The 25035-nt window shown below is 41.1% G+C and overlaps 1 protein-coding gene across 1 annotated transcript in view; it reads right to left on the bottom strand.

Annotated features, from left to right (window-relative positions):
• Window positions 1–977: 977 nt before the first annotated feature.
• The window catches only part of SCML4 (Scm polycomb group protein like 4), an 84552-nt gene continuing 60494 nt past the window's right edge, over window positions 978–25035 (bottom strand). Inside the window, exons 5-7 of the mRNA XM_036769233.1 lie at window positions 24201–24488; window positions 8405–8550; window positions 978–1103 (exon numbers count right to left, since the gene is read on the bottom strand). Coding sequence (XP_036625128.1) covers window positions 978–1103; window positions 8405–8550; window positions 24201–24488 — 560 coding nt within the window. The remainder of the gene's footprint in view (window positions 1104–8404; window positions 8551–24200; window positions 24489–25035) is intronic.

Genomic DNA, 25035 nt, shown 5'->3' with positions numbered 1-25035 from the left:
CTGGTTCTGATTGTGGACGGGTTGGTTGGGCTATGAGTCAAATGTACAGGTCAGGCGCAGTTCAAGAAAACAGCTATTCCCTCTCACCAATATTGTATAAGAGCAATATTGTGAAGTTAAAATCTTCAAAGTTCATTAAGAGTCTCCCCTCTAGTGGGACAACAAGGTATTTCAGCCAGCAAGAAACGACCTCTTCTCTTCTCTTCTCTTCTCTTCTCTTCTCTTCTCTTCTCTTCTCTTCTCTTCTCTTCTCTTCTCTTCTCTTCTCTTCCCTTCTCTTCCCTTCTCTTCTCTTCTCTCCTCCCCTCTTCTCTCCTCTCTCCTCTCCTCTCCTCTCCTTTCCTCTCTTCTTCTCTCCTCCCCTCTCCTCTCCACTCACCCTTTTTTTTTGGAAAGCAAAAGAATTCAAGTTTTCCAGATAGTGCAAGACAAAGAAGTCATTCTCAGGAGATATCTCTGAGAGCTGAACCAAGCCGACCAACACTGGAAATGTCCTAGGTGTTGTACATAACACTGGGCAGTACCGTTGGCACTGTTGGGAATGGCAACACTTTGCAATAAACCAGGGATTAATTCCCCATCCTCCAGAGTCTGCCAGGGTTGTCTTTCTTCTTTGTAACCCCCAAGATATCTTAGAGGGCTATCACATGCAGTGTTCTCACTTTGGGGTTACAAAAATAAGGCCTACTTTAAGAACGACAATCTTATTGGGAAAGTTAAAAATAATTATTAAGATTTTTGTACCTTTTTTTTGCAACTTGTTAACTTGAAGCAGCCTCTTTAAAAGACTATACTTGATTTTTTAACAAAAAAGGTAAAGATGCACAAATGTTAAAAAAACAAAGTCTTTGTTTGTAGTTTTTTTAAAGAAGAAAATAATTTCGTGGTTGGAGTTGTATGTTGGTAAGGCAGGAAATTACCTTAAAGCCTACCCCTTTACATGATGTCAGCATCTGGCTTCTATGCTCTAGAGAGTCTCAGAACTTGGACTGCTTGAGTTTATCGATGTGGTAGCAAAGTTTCAGTGCTGGCCCTAGTTTCAAGCCCAGGTATTTCATCATCATGTCACTCTTTAGCAGTAACAATGCATTGCCATCAATTTCCTAGTTGAGAGAGACAGACAGAAACAAAGAAGGACAGAGAAAGAGTCAGAGACAGAGAGAGAGAGTGGATATTTGGGAGAGGATGGTCATATACTTGTGAATACTTTTCACTTCTATTTTATTTTTATAAACACTTCTTATTTCTCCCTCCCACTGCACCACCCTTAATCTAACAATAACAACAAAACATGAAAAATAAAACCCTCATAACAAATAGAGTCCGGCAAGATACTGACATTGGCTACTTGGAAAAATGTATGTCTCATTTTAAGACCACCTTGTCTCTGGCAAGAGAATTGTTTCATTGTTCAGTCCTCTGGACTTGTGCTTCATCGTTGTATTGATGAAGAATTCTTTCAAAGATGTTTCCTTTATAAAGTTATTATTGTCTAAATTGTTCTAAATCCGTTCATTTTACTCAGCATTGGTTCATGGAGTTCTTCTCAGTTTCCTCTGAAACTATCTATTCCTTCATTTCTTATGGTACAATAATATTCTATTATATTAGCAAACCATAATTTGTTTAGTCATTTTAAATAGGTGGGCATATCTTCAGTTTTTAGTTTGGGGCTATTGTGAAAAGAGATACCATAAATGTATATCTATCTATCTATCTATCTATCTATCTATCTATCTATCTATCTATCGTTCCTTTTTCAATAAGATAGACACAGAGAAGTACAAAGGTATAGGTATAGAGGGTAGGCCTAATAGGGGTATCACTACATCAAAGGATATGAGCAATTTAGTAACTTGAGGGGCATTTTCCAAATTGCTTAGCCTTGTGAATATTAGGGCCAAAGTTGACTTAAAATCACACGAACTTTTTAAGAAGGTGAGTTGAATTTTCCTTGTCAAATAACCACTTCTATTTTTTCCAAGTTAAGTTTGTAGAGGAATTGTCAAGTTCCAAGTTCTGTCACTAGAAAAATGACCTTGTACATTAGAAATTTAAGCCTTTAGTTAATAATAGTAATGACTAATATTTATTTACTTAGTGCTCTATGGTATAAAGGTGCTTTTAAAGGTGATATCTTTTACCTCTGGTGACTTGAAGAAAAACAAATCAATATACCCTGATTTTGAAAGCAAGGGTTATACTGTATATGTGGCTTCATTTCTCTCAGGATTGCTTTGTCCTTTTTTCTGTTTTCTGAGAAACACACACACATTTACATATGTGTATACAGATGGATGTGTATGTGTATACATATGTTTTCCAAATATATTCCATATTCTCTCTCTCTATGTATGTATGTATGTGTATACATATATTTTCTAAATATATTCCATATTCTCTATGTATGTATGTATGTATGCACACATACACACATATATTTGTTGTTCAATTGTTTTAGTCACATCCAACTCTTTGTGACCTCATTTGGAGCTTTCTTGGTAAAGATAGTGGAGAAGTTTATCATTTCCTTCTCCAGCTCATTTTACAGATGAAGAAACTGAGGCAATAGAGGTTAAATGACTCGCCTGGAGTCACATACCTACTAAGTGCCTGAAGGTGGATTTGAATTCAGGTCTTCCTGATTCTAGGACTGGTGCTCTATCCACTGCTCCATGTAGCTGCCATCTATATCTATATCAATATTGATAGCTATAACTATATCTGTGCTGTGTGTATGTATATATGTATGTATGTGTGTTTATGTATTATGTATGTATATATATGTATGTATGTGTGTGTACATACAGTAGGGTTGTGTATAGTCACTTAAGAATTTCAAGTCTATAGTTATCTGAATGTAAACTTAAAAAGCATAGGTATTAGAGAGTATAGGCTCTTCAATGCCTACATATTATTTTAACTTCTTTTCTCCCTCTTGCTTGGAAAGAGTGCTGGATTTGGAGTCAGAAGACACTGGTTCAAATCCTGGCAATACCATTTACAACATGTGTAACTTTGAGAAAATCACTTCACTTTTCTGGCTCTCAGTTCTCCTCGTGTGTAAAAGGAGGGACCTGGATTAGATGATCTCTAAAGTCTACAGTTGGGATAGTATTAGAAAGTTCATCTTTAAATGTTGTGTGTGTGCATATCCTTGTTTCCAGAGGTCCTTTCCAATGGAAAGAGGGCTGGATTTAAAGGAGAAGGGCTTGGGTTTGAATTCCTCCTCTGCTTCTTGCCTACGTCATCCTGGACTAGTTACTTCCCGTTTCTGACATGAGGCAGTTTCTCATGAAGGCATTGGATTACATGATTTCTGAGGTATAAATCTTATGATCATTTATGCTCTCTTGACCTTCATGAATGACTCAATGATTTGACCAAGGTCACACAATGGATAGAGAATTGAGAGATAAGAAATCCTACAAGGCAATTGAATAATAATTTATTAAGCACCTACTATGTTCCAGGCACTATTCTAAATGATGAGGATGCAAAGACAAAAAAGCAAAGTCTCTAGTCACAAGGAGTTTACATTCTATTGGCTAGCATTCCCTTGCAGTGTGTTTTGGGTCTGGGCTAATCTTCTCATTGTCTATGTCCCTTTGCTGAAGGAATTGGGGAAAACAACATCCCTATTACTCAGGGAGGACTCAGGAAATTTTATTTCTGTTGTGTTCCCAAAACCATGTCCCCTTACTCAGATATGACATCCAACCTATCCTAAAATATGTGAACAAAACCAGGTATGAGGTTTCGCTGCTTGCTTTCCCCTTGTACCATTCAATCCCTGGGCCTCTTGTGATTTTTCAAATTTTCATCACTAACTTTAGTTGATTGCCAATGTGGTAATTGCACCCAGTGAGAGGTTTCAGGTGCCTTCTGGTCCTGTCAATAACTACACACAAATTATTCACCTGCTTCTTACTGGAGTTTAACGCATGCAATTATAGGGCTACAGTTAATACGCTAATCACCAGTGGTACTTGTGTTAATCCCATTTTGCTAAGAAAGACATGGAATTCCTGGAGATATATTTAATTCATGAGTCTAATTCAATTGGGCTTCTTTAGCCTCTCCTCACCTCAGTTTGGATACCTGTACTGTATATTTCCCAGAACTAGAGACACAACATTGACTTAAGTTATACGGTTTCAAGGAGGGGAATGATTACTGTTCATTAATTTTGAGAAGAGTAACAAGCCTCTCTTTCTCCTGGGATCTGGGGACAGCCCTAGGCAGAATTCTGGAGCAGGTCAAGATTTTCTTTGCCCCCTCCTTCCCTTTAATTTTCCTTTGCCTGCTCCCTCCTTTCCTCTTCCAAGGGTGGTGAACCTGTGGCCTTGTGGCCACATGTGGCCCTCTAGGTCCTCAAGTGCAGTCCTTTGACCGAATCCAAGGGCCACACTTGAGGACCTAGCAGGCCACATGTGCCCTCAAGGCCGTAGGTTCCCCACCCCTGTCCCAACCTAATAAACCTAGGGTCTCCCACTGAGATAAGCCTTCTCTGGATAGAACTAGATGTTCACCCAGAATTCTCCAATAAAATTCTCTTCCTCCACCTCACACTCTCAATCAAAAGATGACCTATCCTTTACCCCATTGCCTCTAGACCCTGATATTTGGTAGATGATGGCACGCTGATATGATAAACTAATTTATCCAATTGTGCTGGTGGCTACTAATGTTTTCATGAAGTTCTCCAGCAGTTTTCGTGGGATGTTCTGCCACACTGTGTGTGTGTGTGGGGGTGCTTGTCTTTGTCCCTGCATAATCATAATTTATTTTGGGGGTTGGTGTTTATGGATGCTTGTCAGTAGACAAGGTTATCACCTGGTTGCTAGTACTCCCCTCTTTCCCCAACATGGCATGTCCCCTAGTGGAGCAAACAACAACAAAAGCTAAAAGATGAGCATAGCCCTGTGAACTGAGTCACAGCGGATCTGGTTCCAGTTCTCATTCCTGAAGGAAAGTGTCTGAGATAGTCACCAGGCTCAACCCAATGGATAAAGAGGGAGAGGGAGAACTGCAGGCAGAAGGAAAAGCATGAGCAAAGTTAAGGAGTTAGGAAATCATATGACATGTGTGTGTGTGTGTGGCGGGGGGAGGGGGGAAGGTGGTAGGTTAGAATGCGTTTGGCTGGAATTTAGAATAATTTGGGGGTGGAGCACTATGGGGAAAAGCTAGTTAAGTAGGTTGGTGCCAAATTGTGGAAAGCTTTGAATTCCAGGCAAAAAAAAAAATCCAAATTCTATTCAAGAGAAGCCACTCAAGACTTTTGAGCAGAACATTAACATTGCCAAGTCAATGCATAAGAAAGATTAGTCTAGTAGCAGTATTAAGGATAGATGAGTGCAGATGAGAAAGCCTGTTAAGCAGGCTACTGCCAATATGTAGGTGGGAGGTGGCAAGGAGCCCCCCATACTAGGGTGGTGGCAGCAGAAATAAGAGAGGAGAACTTGGTAAGTGATTGGATATGAGAGGGAGGAAGAAGGAAGAATCAGCAATCGAGATTTTGAATATGGGAGACTGAAGGATCTCACAAAGACTCACAGTATGTGATCTGGAGAAATGAGTTCTATTCATCCTGAAGCTAGATAGAGACCTTAAATTAAGTGCCTGCCTAAACTTTTCCTTCACATATTTGTCTCTTGGGAGTGGAATTTACAGGTTTACCCTACTTTAAATGATTTTAAATTAAAACCCAGGTTTCAGAAAAAAAGATAAATTGTAGTATAATGTTTCATTTTATAAAAGGACTCCATAGGATTCTTTTGGGGTCCATGAACCCCAAGAGACCTATGGATAGATGTCAGGGATCCATAAATGCAAAAGGGGGGGAAATTCCACTAATCTCTAACTGTAATTCAGCATTTCCTCTAATTATTTAAAAACATTCAGAGGTGTCCATAGACTTCACTGGCTTTGGGGTTCAGGACACAAAAAAATAAGAACTGCTACTTTAAATAGTGGCTTTTTCTCATGCATTTAAACCATTCTTTGATTTGCAAAGGACTGATGCTTCCTAGAACATATCTACCAAATATGAGGTATAACTATAAAGGAATATGGGTGATTTTAAACAAACATCCTCAAACTTATAAACAATTATTGACTCCTTCAAAGTAATCTTCTTGTGAGTCTAGACATTTATTCCAATGACGGTGTCATTATTTAGAATGTTTTCGGAATTTCTTTTGAGTCAGCTGGGACACATTTTTATGAATATAAAACCTCAATGGTTAATCATTTGACAGTAAATTAGATTTTTTTTTGTTACAATCAAAAGTCATTCAAAGACAAGTAGGTATAAGCAAGTGCAAGACTAAGTAGTTAGCTTCCCAAGGGGACTGCTCTAAAGAGGTAACTAGATGGTACAGTGGGTGGAGCACCAGCCCTGAAGTTAGGAGGACCTGAGTTCAAATCTGGCCTCAGACACTTAATAGCTTGTGACCCTGGGCAAGCTTTGCACCCCCTCTCCCCCACCAAATAAAGGGGACAGCATTAATTTGGATGAGTAAGTTCTGGGATATTTCCTTAAAAGGAAAACATTAATAGCATTGCTTTGTGGTCGCATAAGGCAGGTAGGCCTGAAACATATGATGTCAAGCCCTCTGAGATGTTGGACACTGCAGTGGTGTGACCCTCGGTCTCAACCAAGCTCTTCATGGATACTTTATAATGACAGAGCTGAGGATGGCAATGATCTTGGTAGAGAAAGGATAGAGAAGACTGAAGTGGTTTTGGGAGGCAGGGCAAGAATGTGGAGGTAATTTATTCTATTCATATGCTTCAGACCCTTTCTGAATGAGATAGAGCTAATAGTTGCAAAAACTTATAGATTATTTTACAAATGAAAACCATGTAAGATTCAGGTGTCAATAAAGAAATTAGCTTTCTTTTCCCCTCTCCCCCAACTGCCACCCCTGTCTGTGCCACCTCAGACACCAATGAAATGTCTGTTTCTATATACAGATATGACTATTGTGTTGTCATCCAGGCTGCCCAGTCATTCTACTGAGGTTTCCCTTTCCAGGGTACATAATAGGGAAGCTTTCCTTGCCTATAGCAACTAGAGGGCGAGTGCATGGGGTGGAAGGGGGCTTGTCACATTCTTAATGGCCATGAAGACATTCTTAATGCCCATTCTCTGACCCTCCTTCTAATCCTCTTCTAAATCAACCTATTTACAATAAGATGTTTCCAGGGACAGAATAAAAACAAATAATTTGTTATACTGGGAGATGCCATAGCAGATTAACAAGATAGTTTAGTGTGAATCCGGCCCCTGGCTTTGGGGAATCTCAGGGCATTTTAAAAACTGTGCCTCATTTGTTTTGTTTAAGCCTTAGAATTCAAAAGACTATCCCAGGTATATCTTTAATCTGAGGTCAAGGATCCTGACCCATAGTCATGAGCAATAAATCATAAATAAGGCCACCAAGGGCTTAGAGACCAAAAGTGCTAAACAGCAACACAAGTTTCAGACCCCAGTAAAACCTTACCTCCCATGCATGGTCCATGGGAGCATTGAGACCTGAGCCTTAAGAATTTCCTTGATCCTTTTTGTGGGAGTGGGCCCCCCAATGTTGGGAGCAGGAAGGGTCACATTTTCTAGGAAATCTCCTATAACTTCCTCTTGATTGGTGAGTCTTCAAATTAGCAATATATTGGATAGACCAGCTACCACTTCACTTAGGGAAAAAAACAACAACCCCTAAACTGGCCTACCTAGTAAATGTCAAAATCAGATAACATATGGGGCAAGTGAAATGCTTTTTCCAAAGTAGAAATAACAGAAGTGGTTTTAGGATCTTAGATCTAGAGCCAGAAGGGAATTTATAGGTCTTCTAGTCCAGCTACCTCATTTTACAGCTGAAGAAAACTGAGGCCTTCAGAGATTAAGTGACTTCTCCAAGATCATACAGGTAATAAGAACCAGAGACAAGATTTGTACTCTGGTCCTCTGAAGAAAACTCCATTCTCTTCCTTAGTAACAGAGTGTAGGCAAGTGCTCTTTCGCTATACTTATGCATTTCTTTTCATTATATAGGAAACAAAGACAAACACAACCTGTGAGCAGTCTCTCCCTCTCCCTCTGCCTCTCCTTCTCGCTCTCCCTCACCCTTTCCCTCAACCTCTACCTCTCCCTCCTCTGCCCCGAGGAAGGTATATTTTGATGGCTGAAGGCTGCCTCCTTAACTTCGGGTTTACTGGCTAGATATGAACCCCGAGAGACCTATGGATAGATTTCAGGGATCCATTTCAGTCTGATAGAGAGGAGTGAGGCACTGTTCATTTGGTCCACCTTAACAAGTCAGTGCCATCTGCATGTTTATCTCAGACCCGCCCCCCTCTCAATCCCTTGTCCCCTTCCCCAGGGTCCACCACATCTACATACATGTTTTCTGAAGAGCTCCACGTGAGGTCCTAAGGCCTGAGGGTCAGCATCTTTCACAAACCAGACTACATCTTCCACAGTCCAGGTGGAGGGATTCTTGCTGGTAGGTCGAGCTGCATCTTGTCCATCTGGAGAAGGACTCGAGGCTAAGTGGGGAAGAGCAAATAGAGGAAAAACACAAGACGCTATTAGAAAATGGACCCAGGGTCTACCACTCAGGGACACTGATGGCTACTATCTAGTCTAGCCCTGGGCTTTAGTCTGGGAGAAGGGGAAAAGAATTTTCCTAACTGAATCAGGATATCAAGAAAGGTGTGTGTGTGTGTGTGTGTGTGTGTATACATGTGTGTATGTGTGTGCATATGGTGTGTGTCTCGGTGTATATGTGTGTGCATATGTGTGTATGTGAGCATGCATGTGTGTTTATGTCTCAGTGTGTATATGTACATGTATATGTGTGTATGTGTGTGTCCCTGTGTGTGTATGTGTGCATGTGTATGTGTTATATGTGTGTGCATGTGTGCGTATCTGTGTGTACCCGTGTACATGCTGGGTTGGGGGTGGAGGTAGGGAAGGTGATGGGATGGAGAAGAGAGACACGTTCTCTTGGCTGGGCGAGGGAAAGGCTGTAAGTTGGTTGGCTCTTCTATCCCTACCGAGCCCACTGCAGAGGGACTGAACAGAGAGGAAGGTGTCTGACATCACATTGGCTCTGGCGTCACTGGATCTGAATCCAAATACCACCTCTGACACTTATCTGTGTGGTCTTAACATCCCTGAGACTCAGTTTCCTCTTCAGTAAAATGAGATTGGACTAGAAGGTCCCTATGTCCCCTGCCAGCCTTAGATCCCATCTAGAGACCAAACTTTCTGCTCTCTCTAGCCCCTAAAATGGGAGAAGGAAGAAACAGGGGTTGAAAGATTATTTTTCCTGTACCAACTGATATCCTTGGAGTTTAAAATAACCTTTCTGCTAAGTCATGTCTGACTCTTTGTGACCCCATTTTGGGTTTTCTTGGCAAAGATATTGGAGTGGTTTGCCATTTCCTTCTCCAGCTCATTTTGCAGATGAGGAAACTGAGGCAAACTGGGTTAAGTGACTTGGCCAGGGTCACACAGCTAGTAAGTGTTTGAGGCTAGGCACTCTATCCACTGCAGCGCCACCTAGCTGCCCCTTTCTGCTCAATATCCTTTTTAATCCTAGTCTGTCCATGAGCTGCGCCCCTTGATGAACAATCTACTTGTTAATCTGCTAAGAAGTGCTAAGATAAACACTGAAAATGTGACTTTTTTAATACTGTGAGGGCAGGATGATTTAAGATCACTTCAGCCCACACTGGCTTTAAATCAAAGCGATAACGACACTACAGAATGGTGGTACATTTATGTCTTTATTCTTGGTCTCTGCAGAAGGATGAATCTTCAACATCTATGTAAACCCCCTTACATGGGGTTTATCACCCATGACAAGTATCACCCTGTCTAGGAAATTGGAGAGCCCATCTTTATATCACAACAAGACAGAACAAAAAGGAGAACCAAACCTTGCACTGCCAAAGATGCATATTGGCTCAACCCTCCTGATTCCTGTCGGTACTAATTGGTTTATAATGAATAAGTCTACCAGCTTTAAGGACACGGTTGGTATGTAGAGGGCTAGAGCTGGCCAGGGAGGGAGAACAGAGACACGTGGAGAATTTCCACAAAAGATGTTGCAGAATACGAGAGCAGGAAATGAAAAAGTGGCCCCAGCATCCCCAGAGATCTCCAAAGAAGCATAATCAAATCCAAACTCTCTTGCACTGTACTACACTGCCTCGTGAAGGTCATCGCATTTATAAATAGAAGCGACCGTAGAGAATATCTAGTTCAACTCTTCCTTTTACAGATGGGGAACCCAAGCTCAGCTCAAACTCTCTCCCCATCTCTACATCTTAGAACCCTTAATTTCCTTTAAACTAAGCCCAAGTACCACCTCCTACGAGAGACCTTTCCTTATCTTCCCAGTTGCTAGTGCCTTTTCCTTCTCTCCACTCAATCTTGTATTCTTATATAGGGTATCCCAAAAGTCTTAATGCAGTTTTAGGCTTCTAATTTTTAAGTTTTAGTCTTAAGTTTATTTTTTAAGTTTTAAGCAGTTTAATTATATGTACATATTTTGTCTTTTACAATGGTGCCTAAGCCCAAGTAAGGCAGGGACTACTACATTTTTGCCCTCATTTTCCCAGTGCCTGAGCAAGTCACTTAAACTCAATGCTTTGGGCAATTCTCTAAGATTCTAAGTTACAGGAAAGGTCCTGAGCTATATCGATAAGGGAAGTTTCTTCACTCGAGAGTTCCCTGTACCACTGAAATCCAGTCCCTACCCCTCATCTCCAGTGTCTACCATAGCACCTAGCAGAGAGTAGATCCTTAATACTAGCTAGGTGGCATAGTGGATCCAGTGATTAACTTGGAAGGAGAAAAACCTGAATTTGAGTCCCAGTTCAGCATATTCCTGGCTATGTGACTCTGGGCAAGCCACGAAACCACTCTTGACTTTGGTTTCTTCATCTGTAAAAAGGGGATTCTAATAGCACCTATATCTTAAGATTGTTGCGTGGGTCAAATGAGAGAATGTACTAAGAGTGCTTTGCAAACACTAAAGTGCTATATAAATCAGTGATTATTATTATTATTATGAATGTTTGTTGATTAACTGAGAGATGAAGTGTTTTGCCCAAGGTTATAAGCTGGTTAGTGGCAATACCAAGGCTAAACTCCATTTCTCTCAACTCTGACTTCTTTCCACTACACCCCTATAACTCTCCCTTTTTTTCCTTTTGCCACTATCCCAGCCTAGGCCCTCCTCGCGTTGTGCCTGGGTTACTGAAATAGCCTCATCATAGGTGATGTCCCTGACTCCCCTCTCTTTCCCCCTAGAGTCCTTTATTCAATAAACATTGTCAATCCATCTGGTCAGATTCAGTATCCTGAGTTTCCTTCAAAGCTTAGCTCAAGCACCACCTCGTGGCACTGTCTGGCTCAAAAAAAGCACTGAATAAATGCTTGTTAATGGATTCATTCATTGAGGAGCAGCGTGAGGCAACATTAGCTTGATTAGATTGAAACTTGTATGCAACAAAAGGTGGAAGGGAGAATGGAAGGAAGGAAGGAAGAGAGGAAGGAAGAAGGAAGGAAGGAAGAGACGAAGGAAGGAAAGAAGGAAGGAAAGGAGTGAGGGAGAATGGAAGGAAAGAGAAAAGAAAAAGAAGGAAGAAGGGAAGAAAGGAAGGAAGGAAGAAGAGAAGGAAGGAGGAAAGAAGGAAGGAAAGAAGGAAGGGAGTGAGGGAGGATGGAAGGAAAGAGAAAAGAAAAAGAAGGAAGAAGGGAAGAAAGGAAGGAAGGAAGAAGGGAAGGAAGGAAGGAGAGAAGGAAGGAAGGAGAGAAGGAAGGAAGGACTTACTAAGTGCCTACTATGTGCTAGGTACTGTGCTGAGCCCTTTACAATTATTATACCCTTTGATCCTCAAACCCACCCTGAGAAGTAGGTGCTGTTATTATCCCCATTTTATATTTGAGAAACCTGAGGCAGACAGAGGCTGAGTGACTTGGTTAGGTTCACATAGCTAGTAAATATCTGGGGCCATATTTGAATTTGTCATACCCCCCCAGATGGGGTATGACTAGAGCACAGGATGAGAGGAGGCTTGAAAGATGGATGAGACAGAACCCGTATAGAAGGGAGGAGAGACAGGCAGTAGCCCAGCCCTTATACAATGTTAATGGCACCTTTATTTTCTGAGTCAACCAGACTGTAAACTTCTGAGTTATCGATGACTCATCTCTTTCCTTACCACCACCAATCCAACTCTTTCCTACCCAACCAGCTGCTAATATGAGTCTCTTTTACCTTCACAATGTACCATGAATTCCACTCCAAAACACACACACCCTCTTTCCCTCTAGCTCATACTGCTACCACACATTAGGTATTTGAAGGGGAATAATGGAATGAAATATGGATAGAAAGGAAGGCTGGAGCTAGATCGTGAAAGGCTTTCAAAGCCAAATAGAGTTTGTATTTTCTTAGTGGCAACAGGGGCCACTGGAACTTTTCAAGCAAGGTGCCATGGTGAAAACTCTGCTTTAGGAATATCACTTTGGTGGTTGTCTGGAAGATCGATTAGAGGGGAGAAACTTGAGGCAGGGAAACCAATTAGGAGTCTGTTGCAATAATTCAGGTGACGGGTGATGAGGACCTGAAGTGGGGGGGAGTTCCCATGTGACTGGAGAGAAGGGGATGGATTTAAGAAATGTTGTAGAAGCAAAAGACTTGGCAACTGATTGGGCATATGGGGATGATGGGGAGTGAAGAGTTAAGGATGACTATGAGGTTGAAAACTTAGGTGACTGGGTTGGGATTCCCTAGACAGAAATAAGGAAGTTGAAAAGAAGGAAGGATGGGGAGGAGAGGTAATAAGGTTTATTTTGGAACTAAAGCATGCACTCAAAATTATTTTTAATTTACTTCGTATATATTTTGTATGTACTTAACAAGAGGCATGTTGTTTTCCTCTGTAGAATTTAAGCTCTCCAGTGGATAAAAAGCTGGTTTTAAAGTCAGGTAGTTGTTAAGTTGGGTCCGACTCTTGGCATGCCAATACCGTCCATGGGGTTTTCTTGGCAAAGATACTGGAGTATTTCCTTCATCAGTTGATTAAAGCAAACAGAGGTCATGTGACTTGCTCAAAGTCACACAGCTATGACGTGTCTGGTACAGGATTTGAACTCAGGGTCTTCCTGACTCTAGGCCCAATGCTCTATCCACTGTGCTACCTAGTTGCCTCCAGAGTCAGATAGACCTGGATTCAAATCCCACCTCTGACACATACTGGCAGCAAGTCAATGCCCCCAGGCAGCTCTCTCGGACTATAAATTTCATGTTAAGTGCAGGTCTGCATTGGTAGGAGTGTCTTCACTGACAACAGCTCATACCAATGAAATCACAGGCCCAGTTTAAAAACACAGATACAACCAATGGGAAATCTCCAATAGGATAAATGCCCAATATCCAATCACTAAATAGGCTATCTTATAAGCAGGAAATAATTCTTGTTTTACAGATAGAAAAATGAAGGCGTTGAGCACTGATGAAATGAACTCTCCCAGGTTACCTGTGGAGTGTTTGGGTTAAAATTTAAGACTTCCTGTGTCTCCTTCTTAGTTTATGGGGTCATAGCAGTTTTCTACTATCCTAGTTTCTCTTCTTTGTTGTTTGTCCTTTGTTCACAAAGAGGACCTGTGACATCAGGAAGGCTGTGTTAGGACTTGCAAATGAATTGGATTTAAGTGCAAAATCACTAGCCTCACTTTCTCCTCCAGAGCCATCTGGGTTGAGTGGCAAGAAATAGATCAGGATGACTGGAGATGCCCCAGATGTCTCTTCCTTGTAAAGTATTTGAAAAACACGCAGGACTCCATTAATGCTGAGGAAAACAGACACTTTGCCTTCCTGTCACTGCACGTGTGTGCACTATCACTGGGGTAGGGATTTCATATGCTAAGAAGTCTTCCTGCTCTCTGTGGGACATGGATGAGAGAAGGTGTTCTGGACTGGAACATTCTCTTGAAAAATCTTTAATGCATCACAAAGCCATCTGAAAGCCATTGTGTTTAAAGACATCTGCACTCAACAAGAGGATTAGGAATCAAGGAAATCACATTTGTCAAATACTTTTGAATCCTACTTCATCATAGCATTTGAATTAATCAGGATAATAGGTGCTCTGATTAGAAAAGACTGGGAGTCTTCGGTGCTATTAATGATTTTGTAGCTGTCAAGACTGGGGTTGAGCCTAATGTCCTCTTTTTGGCATGAATAAAGAAAAATGAAGATAAATGAACAGGTGAGTCTATAGAAAGCAAGGATTCTTTTTAGCAAGCTCAGGGAGCTGATTTCCCATAGTACCTCAGTTGGTTGGATAGAAAAAGAAAAGCTCATTTTTAAGAAAGAGACTCCAGAACTAGTCAAAATTACAAGGAAATAGAGAGGTAGATCCTGGAGTAGTAAGGTCAGAAATTTGTAGAACTACAAGAGACTTCTCTTATCATCCTTCTTGGCCTCTCTGTAGCACATTGACCTCCTCTTCCTCATCAGGTCCTCAACTCTCTCCTGGTTTTCCTCTTAACTAGCTAGTTCATCTTTCTCCATTTCCTTTCTCTCCTTTGATCCACATCATCCGTGTAATACCTCCCATGTGTGGGCCCTGTCCTGAGTCTTCTCTTTTATCTCTACATTCTTTCTTAATGATCTCATCAACTTTAATTATCTCTTTTCAGATGACTCCCAAATGTATATAACCAGTCCTCCTTGCTCTCCTGGGCTCCAGTGCCATAGCACCAGGCTACCTGTTGGACATCTTCACTTGAAGCATCTTAAACTCAACATATACAAGCTAAAACTCACTATCTTTCCCTCTAAACTTGTCCCTCCTCCTCACTCCTCAATTTCCGATAAGAATAGCACTACTTTGCCAGTCACCCAGGTTGGCAACCTTAGAGTTACCCCCAACTCTTCATTTTCACTCACCCCACCCATCCTTATTTATCCAACCAGTTGCCAAGTCTTTCTAATTTCCCTTCTTCTCACTCAAATTGTTACCACCCAAGTTCAGGCCATACAGAATCAACCCTTACCTAAGCAATTAAAAAGTACTGCAAATTTGGTCTCCTTGCTGCCAGTGTCTCCTTCTCCCCCAATTCCAGCCCATCCTCCACACTCCAAAAGCACAGCTCTGTTCATTTTACAATGCTACTCTAAAAGTTTCAGTCACTTCCTATTGTCTCTAGGACAAAATATGAGTTCTATCTGGCATTTAAAGTCCTTCACAATCTGGCTCTAACCTGTTTCCAGACTGATTTCATATTACTCTCTCTTATGTGCTCTGTGCTCCAAGACAAACTGGTTTGCTTGCTTTCTCCCATACATGACATTCCAGCGCCTGTTTCTATACTTTTGCTCAGACTGTCTGGGATCCTCCTCACCGTTTGGAATCTCTAGCTCCCTTCAAGTCTTATCTCCAGTTCCTCTTCCTACATGAAGAACTTTCCTGATTTCTCTACTTTTCAGCACAACCCCGACTTCCTCAAGTTATTTTGTATTTACTTATTAGGATATATTTTGTTTTCCCCTGTAGAATTTAACTGCCTTAAGGACAGGGATACTTTCATGTTTCATCTTAGTATCAGGTAACCAGTAGCACAGTAGATAGAATGCTAAGCCTGGGGTCAGGAAGCCCTTGGCTCAAATCCAGTCTTAGATACTTACTAGCTGTAGGACCCTAGGCAGGTGACTTAACCTCTGTTTGCCTCAATTTCCTTAACAGTAAAATGGGGTAGTAATAACACTGAGGGTTGTTGTGAAGATTAAATGAAATAATATTTGTAAAGCACCTAGCGTAGTACCTGGCACATAGTAGGTTCTATAAAATGCTAATTAGCACAGTAACTGCCTGGAATATCCCTTGCAAATCATGACATCGCCTTCCTGATGTCAAGGTCATCTTGGAGAATGAAAGACAAACAACAAACAAAACAAGTAACAAAAGCCTGGAACACATTAGGAGCTTAATCAGTGCTTGTCAAATTGAATCCAAGAGATGATACAAGCAATCTAGTCATTTTAGAAATGAGAAAATTGGGGTCTCAGAGTGAATTAGTAGCAGAACTCTAACTAGAGTCTAGTTCTCTTGGCTTCCAAGCTGGTTGTTCCAACCAGTAACTGGGCATATGCTTTACTGCCTATAAAACATTCCATGACAACTTTTGTCAGGTAGATGGGGCAAGAGGGAAGGTGGTCACGGATGGGACCCACGTCTAGCGACCTGGCAGTGTGGACCTTCTGTGGGGATGGGGATGGGTCACAGGCAAAGACCAGTAGCACACACAAGTTACACGTTAAGATTTGCCCAGGATTTAACAGTGGCCCATAAACCAGCTTCAGGAAGAAGAAAAATGGACTCGCCCAACGGCAAGTTTGTAAAACCTTTGCAGTGGTCTGTGCTTATAAAGATAATAAATAAACTACATGGACTGGCTGCTGCAAAGGTGTCAGGGAGATCTATGAATTTGGCCTGGCATCTCCAGGACAGGCAAATTTAATAGGTTAGCTAGAACACATGACAGATGTGAAAAAAATGTAGTGTCGAAGCCTGGTGAAACATGCAAACTGCTTGACAAATGCCTTTGTGAAAATGCCAGCATTTCTCATGGTGTGGAGTGCTTTGTAAGTAGTGATGTCCTTTCCCTGGATACAGCCCAAAAGCTCATGAAAAATGAGACCCAGTTGTGAATGGAGGTATAATGAAATGTTTTTCTAGAGCTGAAATAATAATTCCCAGGAACAGAATTGCCTTGAATCTAGTTTTTAAATAATCCCCCACATTTTTACATGTGTGCACCCTCTGTCTCTGTCTCTCTGCCTCTCACACACCCATGTGAAAACTCAATAAATCCCCTTATGTATTTCATGAATCTGTACATGTTTTCAGCTCACATCTGAAAAATGGGGAAATGGAAAAACTGCTGGACTGGGAATAAGGAGTCATCATCATCGTCATCACAAATGGCATGCAAATAGCACTTTAAGACTAGTGAAGCACTTTACATTTAGAATTTCATTTGACCCTCATAACAGCCCTGGAAGGTGGATATCATTATTACTCTTTTTTTTACAGATAAGGAAACTGAGACTCAGGGAGGGTAAAAAACTTGCCCAAAGAGACACAGTTAATAAGTGTCTGCGGTAGGATTCAAACCTAAGACTTCTTAATTCCAAGTCAAGAACTCTCTGTGCTGCACCACACACTTCTTGGGTTCTACTGTTGCACCCACCTAACTGGAGCATGAACTGAGCCAAGGCCTTGTTTATCTAGGTCTCAATTTTCTCATTTGTAAAATGGAGACACTAATACTTTTTTTGCCTTGTAGTTTCTCACAAGGATTAAATGAGATAATAATACCTGGTATTTACCCACCACTCCAAAGCAAGTGAAGCCCTTTCCTCCCCTCCTCTCCCCTCCCCTCCTCTCCTTCTATTATATTTATATATTTATATTGTATTTTTATGTTCTAAGATTTGCAATGTGCTTTACAAGTATTATGTCATTCAATCCTAAAAATAACCCTGGGAGGTTGGCGTTATTATTATCCCCATTTTACAGAAGACTAAATGACTTGTCCAGAGTCACACAGCTAAAGTGTCTGAGGCTGCATTTGAACTCAGATCTTCCTGACTCCAGGCCCAGCACTCTATCTACTATGCCACCCAGCTGTCTCAGATATGAAACATCTTCCAAAAATATGAAGTGTTCCTTATTTTGGCTCACTTGCTTATTTGACCCCATTTGGAGTTCTCTTGGCAGTTAATAGGGTGGTTTGCCATTTTTCTTCTCTAGCTCATTTTATAGATGAGGAAGCTGAGGCAAACAGGATTAAGTGCCTTGACCAGGGTCACATAGCTAGTGTCTCAGGACAGATTTGAACTCAGCAGGTAAGTCTTCCTGATTCCAAGAAAGAACATTGGGTTTGTAGTCCCGAGTTTGAATCCTACTGTCACTTAATACTTGTGTGACCTCAGACAAGTCAGTTCACCAGTTTGGGCTCCAGTTTCCCCATCTGTGAAATGAAGGGGTTAGACCACAGGGTCTTTAAGGTCCCTTCTAGTTCAAAAGGCTATCAATGTCCTGTATAGGCAAACAGCTCACCAGCAGTGGGAGTAAGGGTGAGCTCCCTTTCCCAGAATTCTTGATGGATCATAGGGTCATTGGTGCAGAGTCAGAAATGGCCTCAGAGGACATTGATTCCATTCCCCTTTCCAGATGAGAAAACTAAAGCCCATGGAGGAGAAGTGACTTCTTTAAGGTCATGAAAGTATCTAAGTTAGTCAGTCAATAATCCTTTATTAAGCATCTGCTATATGTCAGGCACTGTGCTAAGTGATGGGGAAAGAGAGAAAGAAAGAAAGAAAGAAAGAAAGAAAGAAAGAAAGAAAGAAAGAAAGAAAGAAAGAAAGAAAGAAAGAGAAAGAGAAAGAGAGAGAGAGAGAAAGAGAAAGAAAGAGAAAGAAAGAGAAAAAGAGAGAGAAAGAGAGAGAGAGAGAAAGGGAGAAAAAGAAAGAAAGGAAGGAAGGAAGGAAAGAAGAAAAAGAAAGGAAGGAAGGAAGGAAGCTAAAAGACAGTGGTTCCTATTTTCAAGGAGTTGGCAGAGAAGAGGAGGCATAGTTCAATTCAATTCAATAAACATTTACTAAACACCTATTATGCGTCAGGCATTGTGCTAAGAGCTGGGGATACAAAAAAAGGCAAAATACAGTCCCTAACCTCAAGGATCTTTCAGACTAATGGGGGGAGAGGGGGAGACAACATGCAAACAAATATATACCAAGTAAGCTATACATAGGATAAATAGGAAATAATTAATAGGGGAAAGGCACTGGAATTAAGAGAGCTTGGGGAAGGCTTCCTATAGGATAGTATTCCAGGAATGGGAGATAGTGAAAATGTCCAATGATGGAGTGGTATGTAAGAGGTAGGATTTGAATCTAAGACCTCTCATCCCAGAGCCAAGGCTCTTTCCATTGCAGAACAGTTTGGGAGGTGGGAAGGTAAAGATATATTTCATTTCTATCGCATGTGGAACTCATTTCTGTGTTTTATCATAGAAACAAAGTTGTAAACACAGGCTGGGATTAGAAGCTAACCCACAAAAGCCTATTTAACCAACAATGTAATGAAAATGCTATATATTTACAACAGTATTGTTTCCTACTTCTTTTTTTCTTTTTGGTAAAAGCTGTATAATAGTCTTATCTCCTTATAGGTTAATGTGAAGTATTGCTATGGGAGTGGGGGGAGTGAGTAGGGGTAGAAAATCCCTAGAATGATTCATAGAAAAGGGTTACATTTTTAGATAGCAGGGCAGTATCAAGGCCCCCAAAATCTATTAATAATGGACAAAAGCTAAGAATTTCAAAAAGACATCTGGAATTTGTGTTTATTTTGTTTGCATAGGGAAAGGCATTTCCTAAAGGTAAAGTTCCCTTAGCCACATCTCTCGATTATACAAACTTCACCAAACACAAGCTAATACCCTAGGAAAAAAAAAAGCTAGCAAATTCATGGATTCATGTTCTTTACTTGTCAAAGCTATTTGGTTGTTTATTTCAGGTTAGATTTCCTACCTCTATTAAGATAAGGAAGAGATGCTGTTTAAATGTAAATATGCTTAAATTTCCACAAGTATATTTGAATTTTACACTACTGAATTTTGCATCCAGGAGATTAGTTTAGCCAGGTCTTCAAATGCTACATCCATAAATAAGTAATAAAGGATTATTTAGCCAACTTTAACATTTGAATTTGCTAATTGTCCTTCCCAGCTTTGCCTCTTTTATCTTGTGTTGAAGTTGTAGAAACACCACAGAGATGCTTTGTTTTTCTTAAAGTTAGAAAGTAGTGACCTAGGACACTTCTAAGACAAACTTCAGTATGGAAAGATCTCTATCATTATGCACTTACATGAACATATAACAAGGTCCATGAGTTAGTTGGCCTGTCACTAAATTAGCAGATGAGTTTCTGCTCAAGTACGGAGAAAAACTTCATTCAGGTATGCTTATACACAGCCTCTCTTGTAGTGGGGATATGGATGTGGATATGAGTTGTAACTATGAAGTCATGATATTAATGTTTAGGTGGGGCTTATGGAATAATTTCCCTTACCTTATTGTCATACCTGGTATTCCATTCGACTTAGTTCAACACACATATATTGACTATTTACTACCAAGAAAGACAACAGGCTGGGTGTTGTAGGGAAAGAAAGCTTAGACAAAACTTCACCCTCTGCCTTCAAGGAGATTACAGTCTAACAGAAGAGGTAAAACATATACCCAAATAAGTCAGAATGGGATAGATTGTAGGAGAAGTATGAACAAAGACTATGAATGTGCATGTATGTATGTATACAAAGAGAAACAAAGGAAAAGAAGGGGAGAGAGGAAACGGAAAGGTAAGCTTCTTAATAGACGTTTGGTTTTGTATTTGTATCCCCCAAAGCCTAGCACAGTGTCTGACACACAGTAAGATTTTAATAAATGCTTGTTCACTTCCTGAATGAATGAGTGGAGAGAGAAAGAGGGAAGGGAAGGGGAAGGTGGGGAGAGAAAGGGAGGGGAGAGGAGGAGAGGAGAGGACAAGACGGGAGAAGAGAGGAGAGAAGAGGAAGGGAAGGGATTGGACTGGACACATGTAACTTCCCTTTGCAAACTATAAAACCTATAAAAATGTCACTTGTTGTTACAACATGATGAACCTAACCTTGACAATTCATTTGGGTGATGAGAAGATCAACTGAAGAGACAGAATTTTGCCATTGGGCAATTCAGGATATGACAGCTTTATAAGTATTGAGCATTTAAACTCATAATTCTTTCCCAAGACAACTCCAAACTCTAACCCAGCAAAATGACAATATACAATAAAAATTCAGGCTGCACTAAGATCTGATTTACTCTGTTTCTGTATTTTAAACACTGAAGTTTGGATCTAATTATGGATGAGAATCCTTCGAAGTCTACTGGTAAATGCAAAAGTCAGAAAGTTTTAGTTATTTGAAATTTCATATTTCTCAGCAATTCTCTCTTGGCTGAGAGACAGAAACACACTCTCAGAGAATTTCTTCACCTGAATACCAAAGCAAAAACCAGGGAAGCGTGGGCCATGTACACACACTCTTCACATTACATTGACAAGTGTGACAGATAAGCCCAGTCACGTGCATCAAGATAGCAGGAAGACAGACCAAGTTATTCACTGGAGGGAGAAAGCCGAGTGGTTCTTCATGACACTGGATTCTTGCCATCTGCATATGGCCTTCTACACAGTTATCAGGACTGCATAAGATACATGATTTCAATTTACCCTATGGGGAGGGAGGTGTGCCTGGGAGCCTTCCCCAAGCTTATGACCAAAGTCACTACTATTCCTAGAGATAACTCAGTGCTTTCATTTGGGGTGTGATTTTTAGAACAATAATGAGCAGTGAACTGGATGACTTCAGCACCACTCAGTTGCCAAGCTGTTTAGTGACCTTGATAAGAAAAATACAGTATTGTCAAAGATGGTTTCATTTTTGTCTTTGTCTCACCTAGCTTGGCACTTGATATATAACAGGTACTTAATATAAATGCTTATTGATTGATTCGTGAGAGAGTAAGTTGGGCAGGTTGAAAGAAAAGCCACAGGGAATGTAAATGATAGAACCTCTTCATTTAGCTAGAGTTGTTGGTATTTGCCATGTTAAGAGCCAACAGCCTCCTGAATGGACTCTCAGCTTTTAGTCTCTCCACTTTTCAATCTAACTTACCAATGGCTGTCAAAATAATCTTCTTAAACCACAAATCTGACCATGCCACTACCCTGCTCAGGGACCTTCAATGGCTCCCTATGATATCTAGGATAAAACATCCCTATGATATCTAGGATAAAAGCCCATCACAGTTTGACTGCAGACTGCCTTTCCAGGCTTGTCTTGCATTACTGTCTTCACGTACTCTACATTTTATTCAAACTATCCATGTCCATGGAATGTCTCTTATGTCTAAAATCCACTCTCTGCCTACCTCCACCTCTCAGAATCCCTCTCTTCTTTCAAGTCTTAGTTCATATGCCTCCTTTGCAGGAAGCCTTTCCTTATCCCCCTATTTGTTGGCATTCTCTCCCACCTTAAATTATCGTATATATTTGGAATCAAAAGTCTAATGTTCAAATCTCAAGTCTGTCCAAGAGACCTTGGGCAAGTCACCTAGCCTTTGCAGTTTCTTTGTTCTAAAAAAAATGAAGGAATGGGACAAGGTGACTATTAATGTTCTTTTCTGTATTGACTTTATGAAGACACATTGAAGTTTTTTTTTTAAAGGCAGACCTTTGTTTCCAATGCACATTCAAAATCTATGCCCGTCCCACTCCACATCCCTACCACGGTGTTACAAATTAAACCACTGCTAGTGCCAAGCCCATTCCTGGGCAAAGCACAGTCTAGTCCTCTTCCGTTGCTTCTCCTTCATCCTTAATTTAGGCTCAAACTCCCAGTAATCTAGTCCCTGACTTCTGGGTTGGGGGACTTTGTATAGGAAAAGGTTTTTTTTAAAATTTAATTGTTAATTCAAATTAAATCCTTATACATATTTTTTTTAATTCCCACAAAATCAGATCTAATTTCTTTTTCTCTCTCCTTCTTTCCAGTCACTTATTTTATGGCCATATGGCTATGGCCATGCCTCCTTACTGGACTCCCAGCTGAGCCAAGCCTTTAGCATGGCCCTAATAGAAACTTCATATTGACTCTGGTTCTGTTTTTGAATACTTAAAGCCTGACCTAAGAATAAGTCAAGAAGGCTGCCTCCTGGGGAACAAAATGCAATGAAGTCCAAAGAAGAACATATTATAAGAGTATGGCTTATATATGCCCTTATTGTCCATGCCAGAAAATGCCAATCTCCCTGGTAAGTGGGTGTTTGTGTTGTTACCAATCCAGTCCTAAGTATCACAACAAAAGCTCAAAGTTCCCAGAATACCGCAGGGCATGTCTGTCATCAACACTTTAGAGAGCCAATTCCAGAGCTGTGCCTTGAAGAATTAAAGAAAGAGGATGAGTTCATTTAATTATTCTAATAAAATTACTTTCCTCCTAACAGAAGCTGGGAGAATAGTAATGAGGACAAATTTAATCCTTAAGGCACTTGTGAAGAGAACAGATCTGGGGATACCACAATCACAAACTCAGAGCTGATGTTATGGGGAGAAGGCAACACGAGAAAAGTGATCTCTTACAAGGAAGGAGAGGAGGACTCCAGGAATTGGAAGGGAGATAATACCTACCACCTAGGATTGTTGGGAGGATAAAATAAGGTAATTCTTCTAAAGAGCTTTGCAAGCCTTAGAGCTCTATATAAATGCTAGCTATTATTATTGTGGTGATGATGATGGTGGTGATGGTGATGATGATGATGATGGTGGTGATGATGGTGACGATGATGATGATGATTAAAAAGGAGACAGAAGGGTACCAAAGTTAAATTTTTTCCTGTCCTACCATCCTTCCAAATGTAAAATGGGAAGGGACTCTTCCCGTTGGAAAATGATATCCAAGACAGGGTGGTCAACCCTTCATGCTAGCCCAGAGAGTCATGCCAGGGGAGGGGCTTGGGGCAGGGTTTATCGTCTTATGGTATGAACCTCCAGGTTGACAGAAGGGTCCTGGTACCTTCAACAGCCCAGATCTGCCAGCCCCTTGAAAAGCTGGCTTCTATCACTCCTTGCTTCTCTACTCCCACTACCACAAGAAGCTGGCTGGGGGATGAAGCAGATTGGAGCCTGGGGGAGGTTTTTGGAGATGGCTCATATGTGATGGGTAGAGCAAAGTAAACATACATGAGTGCATTTTTGATCATGCCTGGCTAGATAAGTATGCAATCTACAGAGATACGGTGGCCTGGGAACCAAGGATAAGAGCAATGTGATATTTTGCCTTAAAGGATACAGGCAGGGATGTGGGAGGCAGTAAAGGAACAGGGCCAGGGTCTTTAACCAAATGAGATCTCCCTCTCCTATGTTGTACTTAGCAGGGAAAGTATCAATTGTATTGGCTTATAGAAGAAACTGCCACTTTCTCAAGAGTCCTGTGAGCAGAATCCCTCAGCCCTGACCTCAGATTGTTATATAAGGGTGAGATCCATGGGGTTGCATTACGTTACCACTTTTGTTTCCTTCCAAATAAGTGCCATTCCTCATGAGACTGGATGCTTGGTGCCTCAAGCCAACACTTGAGGGGCCACCGGAGGACATGGGGCCAGATCGATGACTGCAGGAGGAAGTAGTGAGGCCTCTCCCAAGGCATCCATCTCCAGAGCTCAGCCTCCCAGAGTACAAGGAGGAGGAAGAGGAAGAGCCCGTGCAATTGAAGGCTGAATCGGAGGGGTCCACACCGTAGCGCTTCATACCCACAGGGTCCGCCAGGTAATCTTCCGAGATGACAGTTTTGGCTGGGCAAGGAAGCAGTGCGAAAAAGCAGAAATCAGCACAGGAGACCAATGGTCGTTGGAACATGGCAAACCTTTCCCTGACAAGTCAACTCCCAATCATTCAGAATGTTGGGAGTTTGGGGCTATTGCGGATAGTGGGACAGGAAGATACAGGTTCAAGTATCGCTTTTGACATGTCCTGGTTGAGCAACCCTGGACAAAAATCACTCAACCTCTCAGTGCTGGAGGAAATTTTCTTAGACTGTAAGTTACAGAGCAGGTGCTGACCTGCTTTGGGAGCAGGGTTTTCACATCTGAGAGTTCATTCTAATCAATGAAATCACAGGTCCAGGCCTGACCCTAATCCCTTTTGGGTATTTGGGGAGTGGTATCATATAGATAAAAGAAATCCACAGAGATAGGAAATCCACAGAGATTCCCCACGTCTTGTTAGCCAAAAAAATAAAATAAAATAAATTAAAATACCTATTTCATTCATTCTCTGAGGGAACTGACAAACAGAAAAAGGGCGCTGAGAGAAGTTTTATCTTTGCCTCTGCCCTAAATG

Source organism: Trichosurus vulpecula, chromosome 7, assembly GCF_011100635.1.
Source record: "Trichosurus vulpecula isolate mTriVul1 chromosome 7, mTriVul1.pri, whole genome shotgun sequence".
Lineage (NCBI taxonomy): Eukaryota > Metazoa > Chordata > Mammalia > Diprotodontia > Phalangeridae > Trichosurus > Trichosurus vulpecula.
The sequence above is the reverse complement of the archived record's forward strand: the minus strand, read 5'-3'. Positions and strand labels throughout refer to the sequence as shown.